General features: G+C 52.5%; 1 protein-coding gene across 1 annotated transcript; it reads left to right on the top strand.

Annotated features, from left to right (window-relative positions):
* Positions 1 to 287: 287 nt before the first annotated feature.
* On the top strand, positions 288 to 12414 carry LOC307221253 (cdc42 effector protein 2-like). The gene is made up of 2 exons (XM_079985656.1): positions 288 to 381; positions 11264 to 12414. The coding sequence occupies exon 2, from the start codon at positions 11529 to 11531 to the stop codon at positions 12195 to 12197; it is 669 nt and encodes a 222-aa protein (XP_079841782.1). The 5' UTR covers positions 288 to 381; positions 11264 to 11528; the 3' UTR covers positions 12198 to 12414.
* Positions 12415 to 14101: the final 1687 nt, after the last annotated feature.

The raw sequence follows: 14101 nt of genomic DNA, 5'->3' as shown, positions 1-14101 counted from the left end.
GGCTGGCTCCTCACAATCTTTCCCTGAGGGTAGGCTGGGCTGACACCAGCAGGTAAAGTAGGGGGCAGTCCTCAGGTGAGGGTGGGCGGGTGTGATCCTGCCCCTTTTGCTTGGATACGTGGCCTGGAAATGGCAGCTTCCCACGCTTCCAGGCCCCAGGAATGTCAAGCGTTGAAACTAACCCTCTGCTGCAGCTTAGGTCTGGAAAGAACCGAGCTCAGAAAGGCAGAAGAACACGCCACTCATCTCCCATTGAAGACAGGAGGCTGAAGATCCCGGCCGTGTGGGCAATCTTGCCACCAGCTGCAGACCTCGGTCGCTGCCCTCTCCTCTGACGGTGGCAGCCCAGCCAGCTGCTCGGCTCTTCGTCCTCCTAGACGGGTAAGTGCTAGACTTTCCTTCTTGTTCCTTGCTGCCTGCGTGCTTGTGTTGGGGCAGCACAAAGCTTGAATACTCTGCAGCGCTGGGTTGATGGGGCTGCACCTGCAGAAATAGGGGAAACAGTCTGGCCTGCGAAGCCCCCAGCATCCTGGTCTCACAGGGGCCAACCAGATGCCTATGGGAACCTGCAAGCAGGATTCGAGCACCAGAGCTTGCGCTCTCCCTGGGCTTTCCAGGAATTGTGATTTGGGAGCATTGCTGCTTCTGACCATGGAGGCAGAGCTTAGCCATCGTAGCTAGTGGCCTTCGGTAGCCCTCTCTGAATTCGTGTAATCCTCTTTTGAAACCAAGTTTGATGCCTATTGCAGGCAGTGACCGTTTCACACGCGCCCAATTGACATGGCCCCAAAACGGGGTGGGGCAGGCTTACGCACGCTCCTCCGCTGCACATGGGGACCAGGAATGCAACTCCCACAAAAACTGGAAGTTGCCTGGACTGCCTCCTGTGGGAGCCAAATCCCCTAGTTTATGCGTGGCCTGAATAAGTGCTTTTATCTCAGCTGAATATTCCAACATTCAGCTTCATTGCTGCAGGGGAGGAGGAAGGGGGGGTGCAGGGGAGGCTGGCCGCCCTGGGTGTCCCAACTGAGAGGGGTGACAAAATGCCAGGCAGTATTCACTGTGGGGCCTGCAGTGCGCCCGAGACATGCGTCTCTTCTGGGAGAGATGTAGTGGCTTGGGTGCGTGCAGACTCTGTTGCCTCGCCCCTCCCCCCCCCCCCCCGCTGTAGGGCAGCTACATGGGAGGAGGCAGGCATACTCCTTGGAGGCCCCACGGACTGTCCTGCCCTGGCTGTCCCTGCCCCTGGGTGCAGGGCACATGTGCCGCCACAGGCGCCCGATCGGCTTGCTCCACCACTGCATTGGTGTCCATGAGGAGCGGTGGAACAGACTCCCTCAGAAGGTGGTGGCCTCGCCTTCCGTGAAGCTTTTTAAGCAGAGGTCAGGTAGCCTCTGACAGGGATGCTTTAGCTGACGTGCCTGCATTTCAGGGGGTTGGACTGGATGACCCTTGGGGTCCCTTCCAAGTCTGCAGCTCTATGATTCTTCTGTGAGTTCTAGCCTTGTGAGAGAGGGAGAAAAGCTGTTCTTTATCCACTTTCTCCATTTTATAAACTTCTGTCATGCTGCAGCCTCTTGCCTTTTCTCCTAGCTGGAAAGTCCCAAATGCTGTCCCCTTTAAAGGGGAGTCACTCTGGGGGACTTCCGGGTTAGCGCCTCCGGCAATGGCGGAATTCCTCTGATTGGGAGGAACTTGCTCTGTGGAATTCAGGGTCTGGCCACCACGGCGAAGGCGGAGACCCACTAAAAATCGCAGGCGGGAGAAGCCTGTGAACGTGGAATTCGGCTGGCACCTTTTGCGCCTCCCCTACTCGTGGGGAGACCTGGTTTCGGGGATCCGGAGCGATGTGGGGTGAGCGGCGCGCTGCTTCGAATTGACTGCTTCTTTCACGGAGTGACGCCGCATTGCTGTTGCCGGAGAGCGCTGACTTTTTCCTGTGGACAATTTGATTCTAAACAACTACCCATGAGTAGAACGGAAAATTGGATTTTTAAACGTCTTAATTTGGCACCGAAACGGGGAGGTTTCAAACAGGAAGTCCGCCTTCCCCTTTTGTAAATAGATTGAAACAAAGAATTTGCAAGCTAAAGTCTTGGAAAGTCCTATGTAAAGGATTAAACTTCCATCGGCTAAAACCATTAAACCCCCCTTGGAGGCAGGAGAAGAGGGGGGAAATTTTGGATCGCGTAAGCCTGCAGGAGAGAGTGAAGAAAGTTGGATCACCACCGCTCTGAACCTGGAAATGGGCTGCTAGTAAGACTGACGTTTTTGGGAAAGTTCATTGATTGTGACAGTTAGTTAAATAAGAGAAATACATTGCTTTCATTGTCTCCTTCTGCGTTTAAAAAGGAGTAAAAGTAGCTGAAATTTGAAACTAATTTTACTGCTTGAACTGTGCTTAAAAGGATTGATACAAACAGAAATTGTTTCCCTCTAGAGGGAGCCTTTGAAATTGTTACAAGAGTTGGGCTGGTGGAATCTCTAGCTGCAAGAGAAAACCGTGAGATTGACCTTGGATTGCTGGAGAATGTCGACAGAAGAAGCCTTAGTGATTGCACTATGCAAGATAAGTGAGTCATTGGAACAGCTCCACAAGAAGACGGACGTGATGAATATTAAAATTGATATTTTGGGACAAAAAGTGACTAATTTGGGACAAAAAGTGAACATCTACACAGAAACTATTCAGGAACTGATACAGGAATCTACTTTGACATGCCAAATGGTGGAGAAAGCGAGGGAGAAAGTTGTGGTTGTTGAACCTAAAGTAATACAAGTGGAGAGGGAGAGAGCCCCAGCCTTACAGAGGCAATTTGATGATTACAAGTTGTTGTTGTTTTTAAATAATATTTATTCAACTTTTAAAGATTACAAAGAGAAAAAAGAAAACAAGAAAAGACAGAAAAGACAGAAAAAATGCAAGCAATTAAAAAACCCCAAACACAGATCAAACCTTTACATAACTTTCTTTCCTTTGCTTATTTCCTTGACCTCCTCACACCTCCCTTTTTTGTATTCTAGTTCAATTAGATATTTCAGCAAATCCTTTCCCGCTTTGTTTTTATCCTATTAATTTATCTTAATATACTGTAATTTTACATTCTCGTCTTTCACCAATTAACAAATCCATTTTTACCTAATCCTTTATATCATTTCTGCTAAAAGCACATTACTTCATTCCAACATCCTTCTAACATTCCTTAATTTTGCAATGTTTCTGTAGATAAACTTTAATTTTTTTCCAGTCTTCTTCCACCGACTCTTCACCTTGGTCTCGGATTCTGCCAGTCATTTCCGCCAGTTCCATATAGTATATACTATATATACTATATGATGATTACAAGTTGTTGCCCTCTATGATTGAATTCAGAGAAAGTCAGATTGGAACCCTGCTTGGACTGGAGAAGGAAAGTTGGATAGATCACCTCATGCAGGGATTTACTGACCTTTGGGATCTGGACCTGGGTCAGGAGGAAATTGGAGTTGTGGGGACCTGCAGATTTGGAGGGACTTTGAAACACGTCCTGAAATATCTTTTGGATTTTAGTTTTAACCACAGAGATGTGGATGACATGTCGAGAAGGAATAAAAACATTGTTAGGTTGGAGCTCCCCTGAGACCTAATCTTCAGCATCAAAGAAAGGAAATTAAGAACAAGATCAGCAGAAGACAAAGTAAAGTGTATGTATAAATATGAAGATTTGCAGAAGGGACCTGGAAAAGAGTTAAGAGCCTTGGACAGAAGATCACCAGGTTGATGGACTATATGGAATTGACGGAAATGACTGGCAGAATCTGAGACCAGGGAGAAGAGACGGTGGAAGAAGATTGGAAAAAGTTTAAAGTTTATTTATAGAAATAGGGTAAAATTAATGAGTGTTAGAAAAATGTTGGAATGAAATTATATGGCCTTAGTAGAAGTGTTATAAGGAGTTAAGCATAAATAAGTATCATAGTATTAATGGAAATAAGGTTAAAATAAGTTAAGATATTTATATGACAGAAAATAGTGAAAGATGGAAAGGATTTGCTGAAACAATTAATAGAAGTGGAATACAAAAAGGGAGGTGAGAGGAAGTCAATGAAACAAGGGAATGAAAGATAAGGCATTGAAATGGTATGATGTATGTTTTAAAATTGTTTTTGTTCTGTTTTGTTTAGTTTAATGCGTTAATGTTGTGTGGTGTATTGTTTATATATTGTATTGTATTGTTTTTTCTTTCTTTTGTTTTTTTCCTTCTTTTTTCTCCTTTTTTTTTTCTTCTTGTTTGTAAGGTTTAAAAGTAATAAATATTATTTAAAAAAATAAAGGGGAGTCACTCTGTTCCCCTGGTCATTTTGGGCTGGGCTTTTGAGTGCCTGTGCTTTCCTCTCTCAGTGGGGACACAGCCCATTGACGGGCGACCTTGGGAGCCTTGTTTGTGTGCACTATAAATAGCTGTGAATCGGCTTATGGTGAAAATGGGTCAGGAACTTAGAGGCTTTATTGCCTGGGGCTGATTAGTGCAGGGCAAAGTGTTCTGGCTAATCTGTGTGCGCTGCACTTCCTCGAAAGGGAGGGTGTGGCCTGGCTTTTGGCTGCAGGGGTCAGTGGGTGGAGCTGCCCGCCCAGACCACCCTCACCCAGACCCCTCTGCCCCACGCCAAGAGAGTGGTTAGCACTCTGGCTGCTGGCAAGCCTGTCTCACAGCTCAGGTTGCAGCCTGGTCCATCCAGCTGCCTTTAAGACATTTCAAATCAAAGCATAGTTGCTGCTGATTTCCAGTAGATTGATTGACTGTTAACATCATTTGCATCTGGCTTTTAAAAATGTTTTTCTTCTGGAGCAGCCGGCAAATCGTGGTTAACCGTGGTTAATCCATCACAGGTGAATGCCTGAATTTAATAAATGGTTTAAATAGTTGCCTTTTAAAGTCCCAAAGCAAAGGAAGGAGAGCCCTGGGCAAGACCAGGGGGGGGGGGGCATGGAGGGAGTGGCGCCCCCCCCCCATCTTTCACTGGTAGAGGCCAGCCTGGGAATGGCTTCAGGAGGAGGGGAGGGGCCCTCGCTGGCATGACTCCCCGTTCTCCATGGAGGATGTGTGCCTGGGAGCAGGGGGTTGTCCGCACAAGACTGAACTCTGCTCCTGCCACAGGTGGGCTTTCCACCTCCTGCTTCCTGGCCTTCTGGCCTCCTTGCGTACTGGTCTCTCAGGCCCTCCTGGAGAAGGGGACCCAGCTGGCTGGTAGGCCCAGAGCCAGCATCTCCAGGCAGAAGGCATTTGGCCGGCCGGCCTGGGAGAGGCCCCTGGCCGAGTCCTTTCAGAGCAGCAGCTCCCAGTTCAGACAGGGAACACTACTGGGCTGTTTCTTTTCCTTGTGCCTGGCATGTAACAAAGTACAAGGGGACAAGTCTCTGCCCCAGGGAGCTAACAGTCACACTTCCATGTTCTCCACACCGTTCATCATTTCAGAAACCTCTTTGCCTGCCTTTTTCTACCCACCCCCAACCCTGAAACCTTTCATTATAGTTGCTCCATCTCCCTGATCATCTGGGTGACCCTTTTCTGAACCTTTTTGCAGCGCTGCAATGTCCCTTTTGAGGGGGGGCAACCAGAGCTCTACACATTATTCCCAATGCAATCACCCCCTGAATTTGCATAATGGCCTGATGTCGGCAGGTGTGCTTTCAATTCCTTTCCTCAGATCCCTAGAATGAAGTGCTGCCTGCTGGGTCTTGGCCAACCACAGGCCCCTTTCCCAAAAGTATTCTTTGGGCTAAAGTCTGATTGTTCCGCTTTTCAAAAAATAACCCCAAAGCTTTCGGGAGGAATTTGGCGCCCTTGGCTTTCCCTTGCAACGTCCTTTTTACCAGTTTCTTCATCTTTGGGAACTTTCCTCAGATGGAACTCTCGTTGGGCTCTCTTGGCCATTTCCCACTTAGTATCCGTTGAATTGCGCAGCGCTGGGGACCGGCTGCTCCCAGCTAGCTGCACGAGGCTTACATTGCACAGGAGGGCCTGGGTGCAGCTTCAGATTAACCTGCGATCCTCTCCCATCAGTTGCTTCTGTGACCAACTGTTCTGGGCCACAGTTGTCCGAGGTGTCTAAAAACCCAACCTCTCTGTTGTGGCTGGAACACAGATGTGCCAGTTGCTCTCTAGGAGAGGGCGGTTGAAGTCATGTTCCACCTCAAGATCTTCATCACCCTGGTTGTTAGGCCTGGTTGGGAGGTGACCGTACATCCTGGTACTAAATGAATTTGGGGGCCTGCCCTTGGGCCCTGTGGAGCAGCCGTCTGACCACCTGAGATTCCTCTAGAGGGTCCTGCTGGTTCTCATCTCCTAATCCCCCTATATCCATGCTCTGCTTTCAAGCCAGGCCCTCCCGCTCGCCCACCTTGGAGGCTCCTAGCAGAGAACCCCCTCTGCAGAGTCCGTCCAAGAGCCCACCCAGTCCAGCATCCTGCTCTCTCAGAAGCGCCTTTCAAAAATGGTCTCCTTTAACCAGGCCTTTGGGGGTTATTGGGTTGTTCCTGTTTTTATTTTGATTATGCATTTTGTGTTTTCACATTGTGTTTTCCCTCCTGTGAAGGGCCCTGAGACCTGCAGGTACAGGGCAGTATACAAATGGAATAAGTCACAAGTAGTAATAATAGCCAGGTGCCCCGAGGGGAGTGCTAAGAAAGAGAGACCCCCCCCCTCCCCTCCTGTGGCTTCGCTGCCTCTCACTGTGGAGGCAGAGCCGAGCCATGGTGAGACGGCCTCCATCGCCCTCCGTCCTAAAGCCATCTAGGGCCTTGCTCTGCGTGAAGAAGGACTTTTCTGTCCTGAATTGTCCAATATTCGCTTCTGCTGGTGTTGGGAGAGCAGGGCCGGACTTAGGTTTGATGCGGCCCTCAGCTCCTGAAGGGAATGGGGCCCTTTCTATGTCCAGCTGTCCTTTGACAACAACAAATTGTTGCTGGTTTTTGTGTTGAATATATCCTAGATGGTCATTGATGGACCTCATAGGCATCTCAAGCCGTTTGCACATCACAAAATGTGTATTTTATCAAAGTAATTGTTGAACTGAAATACAATTAAGAAGAAGCATATTAATAGTGAAAAACAATTAAGAACAAGTATATTATTGAAATAGTTTATTGTCACTTGTACAACTTGTATATAGTGAGATTACACAAGCACCCCCCACTCAGCTTTCTTAGTCTTCATTCCCCTCGTTTACTGACGCACACCCACAAAACCCAAAAGTCAGTTGCCCTGTTGTTATCTTTTCATTTAACAGCCTAACAGCCCATGGATAGAAGCTGTTCTTTACCCTGTTGGTGCAACTAATCATGCTTCTATATCTTCTGCCTGAGTGCTGGCCAGGGTGTGAATAATCATCCCTGAGAATTTCCCTCACTCTCCTGAGGCAACGTTCTTCCACTGTTCTATCCAGCGGATTCATGGGACAGCCCATAATAGCTTGTTATTAATATTAATTAATTAATATTAATAATATTCCTTACATCATAGGAGTCTACACAACACAAAACACTGTTGCTGGATGTAGGTTTTATTTTATTTGTTGTTACCTTATATTTTGGAAATGTACATCCAGTGTTGTTTTTTCTTTAATTTTTTTGGGGGGGCCTCAATAGAGAGTGGGGCCCTAACCTAGGTAAAGGTAAAGGGACCCCTGACCATGAGGTCCGGTTGTGGCTGACTCTGGGGTTGTGGCACTCATCTCACTTTATTGGCCGAGGGAGCCGGCGTACAGCTTCCGGGTCATGTGGCCAGCAGGCCTAAGCCGCTTCTGGCGAACCAGAGCAGAACACGGAAACGCCGTTTACCTTCCCGCCAGAGTGGTACCTATTTATCTAGTTGCACTTTGAGGTGCTTTTGAACTGCTAGGTTGGCAGGAGCAGGGACCGAGCAACGGGAGCTCACCCCATCGTGGGGATTCGAACCGCCAACCTTCTGATCGGCAAGCCCTAGGCTCTGTGGTTTAACCCACAGTGCCACCCGCGTCCCTATAGCCTGTTTAGCTTATACGTAAACCCGGCACTGTAGGAGAGAGTGGGAATTTTTTTTCTCCCTCCACTTTCTCTAGGCCCTGCATAACTTTATATACTTCTCCTGCTCTCTCTCTCTCTCTCTCTCTCTCTCTCTCTGGCCTGTGCTTCTTCCGCTGTGGCCCTTTGGCCTCTTGGACCAGCTGCCGCATCCTGTCCCTTCCTGCTTCTCCCCAGGGCCATGGGGAGACCAGCTTGCTGCCATTGATTTGTGCAGCAAAGGGGTGATGTTTTCTTCTTCTCCCTCCATGTGAACAGAGCCTCTCTGCGCTGGCTGGGCTGGGCTGGGCGGAGCGCCTGTCTGCAGCCCCTCTGGGAAGGAGGGGGGGGGGACGAGGCGGCCTAAGCTGGGCTTTGGCTTTGCGTCAGAGGCCGGCTCAGACTCCTCCTCGGACTGGGGCTGGGTGTTCTCACAGGCTCCCTCGGTGTAGCGCGGAGCAAGAAGGTGCTGGGCAGCTCCAGGCAAGTGCAACCCTCGGAGGATGGAGCTGGGAGGGTGGGGAGCCTGCCAAGAAGCAGGGCAGCAGGAGAGAGATGGGGGTGTGGGACTCAGCCCTGGGTGCAAGGAGGGAAAAGGGGTTGGCAGGCTGCAGGCGGGCAGGAAGCAGGAGGGAGGGGGTCCCTTTCCCAAGCCCCTTGCAAGGGCAGAAACAGCAACCCCACCATCTCGTCTGGTCCTTTGACTCCTTGACTTCCTGCCCTCCGGATGTTGTTTGCCTCCAACTCCCAGCACCTCCCCCCCCCCGGCCACTGTTGGCCCCATGCCAGCCGGGTGGCTGGGAGTTGTCATCCAAAACATCTGGGCGAAAGCAGAGCAGAGGGGGCACATTTCCCGGCCCCCACAGACCCCTGCTGCTCTTCCTGGTTCCCTTCTCACCTGCGGAGATGCTCAGGGCTTGGGCACTCGGTCACCTCTCTCCCCATCTCTCTTTGGCTCCGCAGGTGAGCCTTAAATGGGGAAGGGGCTCACTGGAAGGCATTGCTGTCGGGTGGCCAACTTGGGGCAGGAGTTTGTGGTGAGGTCAGGCCTCGTTTGGCGAACGCACCCTTCCCCACATGTGTACCCAGAGATGTGCAGGGAGGTAGGGAAGAGGTCAAGCCTTGCCTGCTCCCTTGGGGAGGGGCAGAAACTCCAGAGGGCCCGTCCTCCTCCTCTCCTTGTCTTGTGCCACTTGCCAGAGGAGCCAGGGCCTCATCCAGACTTGGGATTTGTCGGGGAGCGGCTATTCAGAGAGCAAGATCAGAAGAAGGGCAGAGGAAACTGATTTCCACGATAAGCCTGTTACATAAGGGAGCAAGTGCCGCTCTGGGGCTGGCCTAGGAGGCATCTCTGAGCCCTGGCAAGGAGGCTGAGGGAGGGGCAGGCCGGCTGGCTGGCAGAGCCCTGAGACTTCCCCTCCTCCTCCTCCTCCTCCTCCTCCTCCTCCTCCTCCTCCTTGCCATTGGAGATTGGTGGGTTCCCGACTCCTGAGGAGGGGCCCTTGGGTGCACTTCTGAGTTGCCAGGGTGCCCTTTGCAGAGCAGGAGGCTGCTTGTTTATGGGCGCTGCAATACCTGTATCTCCCGGGAATCTCTGAGGTCTGCCTGTCTTGCTCTGGGGGGAGCCCTAGGGGAGCAGCCTTGGCACTGGGGTCAAGTGAGGAGAGCCGCTTCTCCCCTGAGCCAGCTGGTGGGCGTGGCAAAGAGGTTCCCTGTGCCCCAGTCACCTGGCAGCAGGTTATTCATGGCTGCTCCTTTCCCTGCCTGTTGACCCCCTCGGACCGGCAGGCCAGTTTTCCTGCTTGGCTGCTGCACTATTGATCTCAGCTGCTGCTGCTGCTGCTGCTGCTGCTGAAGTGCTTTGGGCCAAGAGGGTCCATAAATCATTCCAGACGCATCTGGGGTCAGCCGGGGGGGGGTGACCCTGGCACTGCCCTTGGTCTGATGCACCATCCCTCGGGGGTCTCCCTCCATCCCTCCAGCTCTTCCCTTGACCTCCTCCTTGGATAACCTTTCAGCCTCTCCGTGGGGTGAGGGAGAAAGAGGGGACAGGCGTCCTTGTTTGCCTGCCTGCTCATTTGAGGCATTTGCACACAGCAGTTCATTAACATCCATCCCTCCTTATTTTCTGATAACATTTTCAATCCCAAACAGCAATAAGAATCCCCAGCGGCTCCTTGCAATGACAGCAGGCTGCTCACCCAGACTCTTGGGGGGTCGGCGCTCCTTTTCCCTCCCAGCCCTTTGAGGGTACGAGGCTGAGGCAAGCAGCTTTTGCTGCCTGGCAGAGCAGCCCAGCGACTGGAGGAGGCCAGGCTCTCTGTCCCACTGGGGGAAGGAAGCCCTTTGCCTCCATCCCTGCCAGCTCCAGGCCACACCAAAAGGCCAAGCTTGCCCTCCTCTGCCCAGGGCTCCTGCTGTGGCCTCTGGGTACCTGAGGCTGACTCCAGCCTCAAAGCAGGGCAGGTCATGGCCCTTGGCTGGGCACCAGAGGTCGGGGGGGGGGGGCTGTGCTTTGGCTGGCTTTCTTCCTCGACTGACTGGCTGGGAGGGGAGCCTTAGAAACCAGCAGCCTCCAGTCTCCCCATAGGTAAAGCTAAAGGACCCCTGATGGTTAAGTCCAGTCAAAGGCAACTTATGGGGTGCGGCACTCATCTTGCTTTCAGGCCGAGGGAGCCGGCGTTTGTCCACAGGCAGCTTTCCAGGTCATGTGGCCAGCAGGACTAAACTGCCACTGGCGCACGGAGGACTGTGATGAGTGCCAGCGTGCACGGAAATGCCATGTACCTTTCCGCCACAGCGGTACCTATCTACTTGCGCTGGCATGCTTTCAAACTGCTAGGTTGTCAGGAGCTGGGACAGAGCTCACCCCATCGTGGGGATTCGAACTGCTGACCTTCCAGTCAGCAAGCCCAAGAGGCTGAGTGGTTTAGACCACAGTGCCACCCACCCACACCCCTACTCTCCCCATAGCAGGGCTCAGCCCCAGATTAGCTGGGAGAAGAGTCAGGCCTGTGCCTTCCCTGCTTCCCACCCCCTCCTTGCCCAGCCTGGGCAGATGGATGTGGCTGCCTACATTTTGCTGGCAGGGATGAGAGCAGGATGTGGAGCACGGACCCCTGGCCTGGGAATGGTCCCCAGTCAGAAAGCCACAAGGAAGGGGATGTGTGTGCAGATGGGCACTGGCGACAGATCCCTTCGGCCTCTGCCAGGCTCACCTGTGCCTGTTTGCTCCTCCCACAGCTCTCAAAATGCCTCCCAGGGCAAGGGGCAGCTGAGCAGAGGAGCTCCAGGCCCAAGAAAGGTGTCTGGCGCCAGGGAGGAGTCACCGCCGCCGCCTTCTGGTGGCCCTGGAAGGGGCACCTGCCAGTCCTGTGAAAAAAGGCCCCTCCCAGCCACGTCATCAGCTGGCCTTCCGAGGAGCCTCTTGGGAGCAGCGGCCTTTGACCTGAGGGCGCAGCCAGCCCAGCCGCTGAGGGTGACTCCCTGCGCCCCCCCCCCCCCGGAGATGCCAGCCAAGACCCCCATCTACCTGAAGACCTCGACCCCCAAGCGGGGCCGGAAGCTGCGCCTGCGGGATGTGCTCTCCAGCGACCTGATCAGCCCCCCACTGGGCGACTTCCGCCACAGCGCCCACATCGGCCTGGACGGGGAGGGCGACATGTTTGGGGAGCTCTCCTTCCTGCAGGGCAAGTACGACCTGCTGCCCCGCCTGGGCCGCTGCGGGGGCTCCCCGGGGAGTGGGGGCGGCTACCGCACCCTCCTGAAGAGCGCTGTCTCCCTGCCCGCCTTCAGTGGCACCCAGGACCAGGCACCCCCCAAGCCCCCCCGCCTCCACCTGGAGGAGATGCCCAGTGGCGGGGGGCAGGGGCGCTCCATGTCGGTGGGCTGTGCCAGCGCTGCCGAGGGCTTCTCCTTCTCTGCCGCGGCTGCCCCCCACTACGAGCCACTGGCCTCTTCCGTCTCCTTCTCGGCCCCCCCACCAGAAGGCAGCTGTTTTGTGGGGGACAGCGGGTACCGCGCCGTGAGCAGCCAGGAGTGCCCCTGTGGGGGAGCAGCCCCCCTGCCTCGCTCGGAGTCCCTGCTGCGCCTCGACCTGGACCTGGGCCCCTCCATCTTGGATGACGTCCTGCGCATCATGGAGGAATACCAGCGACCTGTGCCCAAAGACCTATAGAGCATCCGCCTGCCCACGCGCCCCTCCTCAGCTCCACCGGTGTGGCTGCGGCCTTCCTGCTCAACGTCCCTAGAGAGGTTGGACCTGCGGGGTCCTGGGGTGACGAGGAGAGGCAGCCCCATTTGCCCAGGGGCTCAAGGGCCCAGGCAGGCAGCAAGGAGAGGGAGGGGCTTGGCCAGGAGCCGAATTGAGGGGGGTCTTTGCTGAAAGAGAGTGGGGGGCAGCTGGCTGCTGTTGCCTTCTGCAACGCCAGAGGAGAAGCGGCTCCAACCACGCCAGGTCCCACCCCTTCAGGCCAAGGTCCACCTGGCCCAGCCACAGGACACGAAGGCAACAGGCTCCCCCACTCCAGCATCTGCTATGTGGAGATAGACTTCCTCTGAATATGGAGGTTCTGCATAGCTATCGTGACTTAATGAGCCACTGGACAGACCTCCCCCGTCTCCATGATTGTTTTATTTTGATGGCATCCTATATTGGAACCAGAGCGATGTTTTGGGACAGTGGATTCTGTGCATTAAATATTGTCCTCTTGCCTCAAAGGGAAAGTGCTCCAGCCCCTCGTCGCTTGGGTGGCCCCTTTCTCAGGTCTACAGAGATGCTCAAAGCATTCCAACGTAATAAGATTTGTTTCAGGGCATTATCATAGAACGGTAGAGTTGTAAGGGATCCCCAAGGGGCCTCTAGTCCAACCCCTTGCTATGCAGGAATCTCAGCTCAGGCTTCCCTGACAGGTGGCCCTCCAGCCTCTGCTTGAAAACCTCCGCGGAAGGAGAGGCCACAACCCCCCAAGGGAGACTCTTCCCTCCCCTGTGGAGCACCTCTTGCTGCCAGAAAGTCTTCCCAGGGCTTGGTCTGAATCCCCATCCTTGTAACTTGAAGCCTTTGGTTCAGAGCCAACTCTCCGGAGCAGCAGAAAACAAGCTTGCTCCCTCTTCCATGGGACAGCCCTCTACAGGTGAAACTCAAAAAATTAGAATATCGTGGGAAAGTTCCTTTATTTCCGTAATTCAACTTGAAAGGTGAAACTAATATATGAGATAGACTCATGACATGCAAAGTGAGATACGTAGAGCCTTGATTTGTTATCATTGCGATGATCATGGCGTACAGCTGATGAAAACCCCAAATTAACAATCTCAGGAAATTAGAATATTCACGGAAATCAGCAAAACAAGGATTGCAAATTGAGCAAGATTGGACCTCTGAGAAGTAGAAACCTATCTCGCTTTGCATGGCATGAGTCGATCTCATATATTAGTTTCACCTTTTAAGTTGAATTACTGAAATAAATGAACTTTTCCACGATATTCTAATTTTTCGAGTTTCACCTGTAGATACTTGAAGATGGCTCTCATATCTCCATCTCAGTCTCTTACCAGGCTAAACATTCCCAACACCCTCAACCGTTCCTCATCAGGCTTGGTTTCCTGACCCTTGGTCATCTTGGTCGCCCTTCTCTGCACGTGTTCCTCCTTTAATTGGGGCGCCCAGAACTGGACAGAGTGTCAGAATAGAGTGGGACTATGACGTCCCTTGACCTGGACACTAGACTTCCAGCATTAGGGGTTTTTTGCTGCTGCCTCACCCTGTGGACTCATGTTCAGTTTGTGGTCCACCGAGACCCAGAGATCCTTTCCACATGTCCTGCTAGTAATCCAGGTGTCCCCCATCCTATATTGGCGCATCTGGTTCTTCTTGTCTAAGGTTCTTTACATTTGTCCCTACTGGAAATCATTCGGTTAGCTTGCACCCAGTTCTCCAATCTGTTAAGGTAATGTTGAATTCTGATCTTGTCATCCCCGGCATTAGCTACCCCTCCCAGTTTGGTGTCTTCTGCAAATTTGATGGGCATCCCCTCAATTCCTTCATCCAAGTCATTTATACAGACATTGAACAACAAT

This window comes from Podarcis cretensis, assembly GCF_951804945.1.
Source record: "Podarcis cretensis genome assembly, chromosome: 8".
In the NCBI taxonomy this organism is placed as follows: domain Eukaryota; kingdom Metazoa; phylum Chordata; class Lepidosauria; order Squamata; family Lacertidae; genus Podarcis; species Podarcis cretensis.
This window is presented reverse-complemented; position numbering and strand designations above follow the sequence as displayed.

Excerpts from the sequence above, each read along its gene's own strand:
- LOC307221253 (XM_079985656.1), top strand. The coding sequence starts at position 11,529 with ATGCCAGCCAAGACCCCCATCTACCTGAAGACCTCGACCCCCAAGCGG.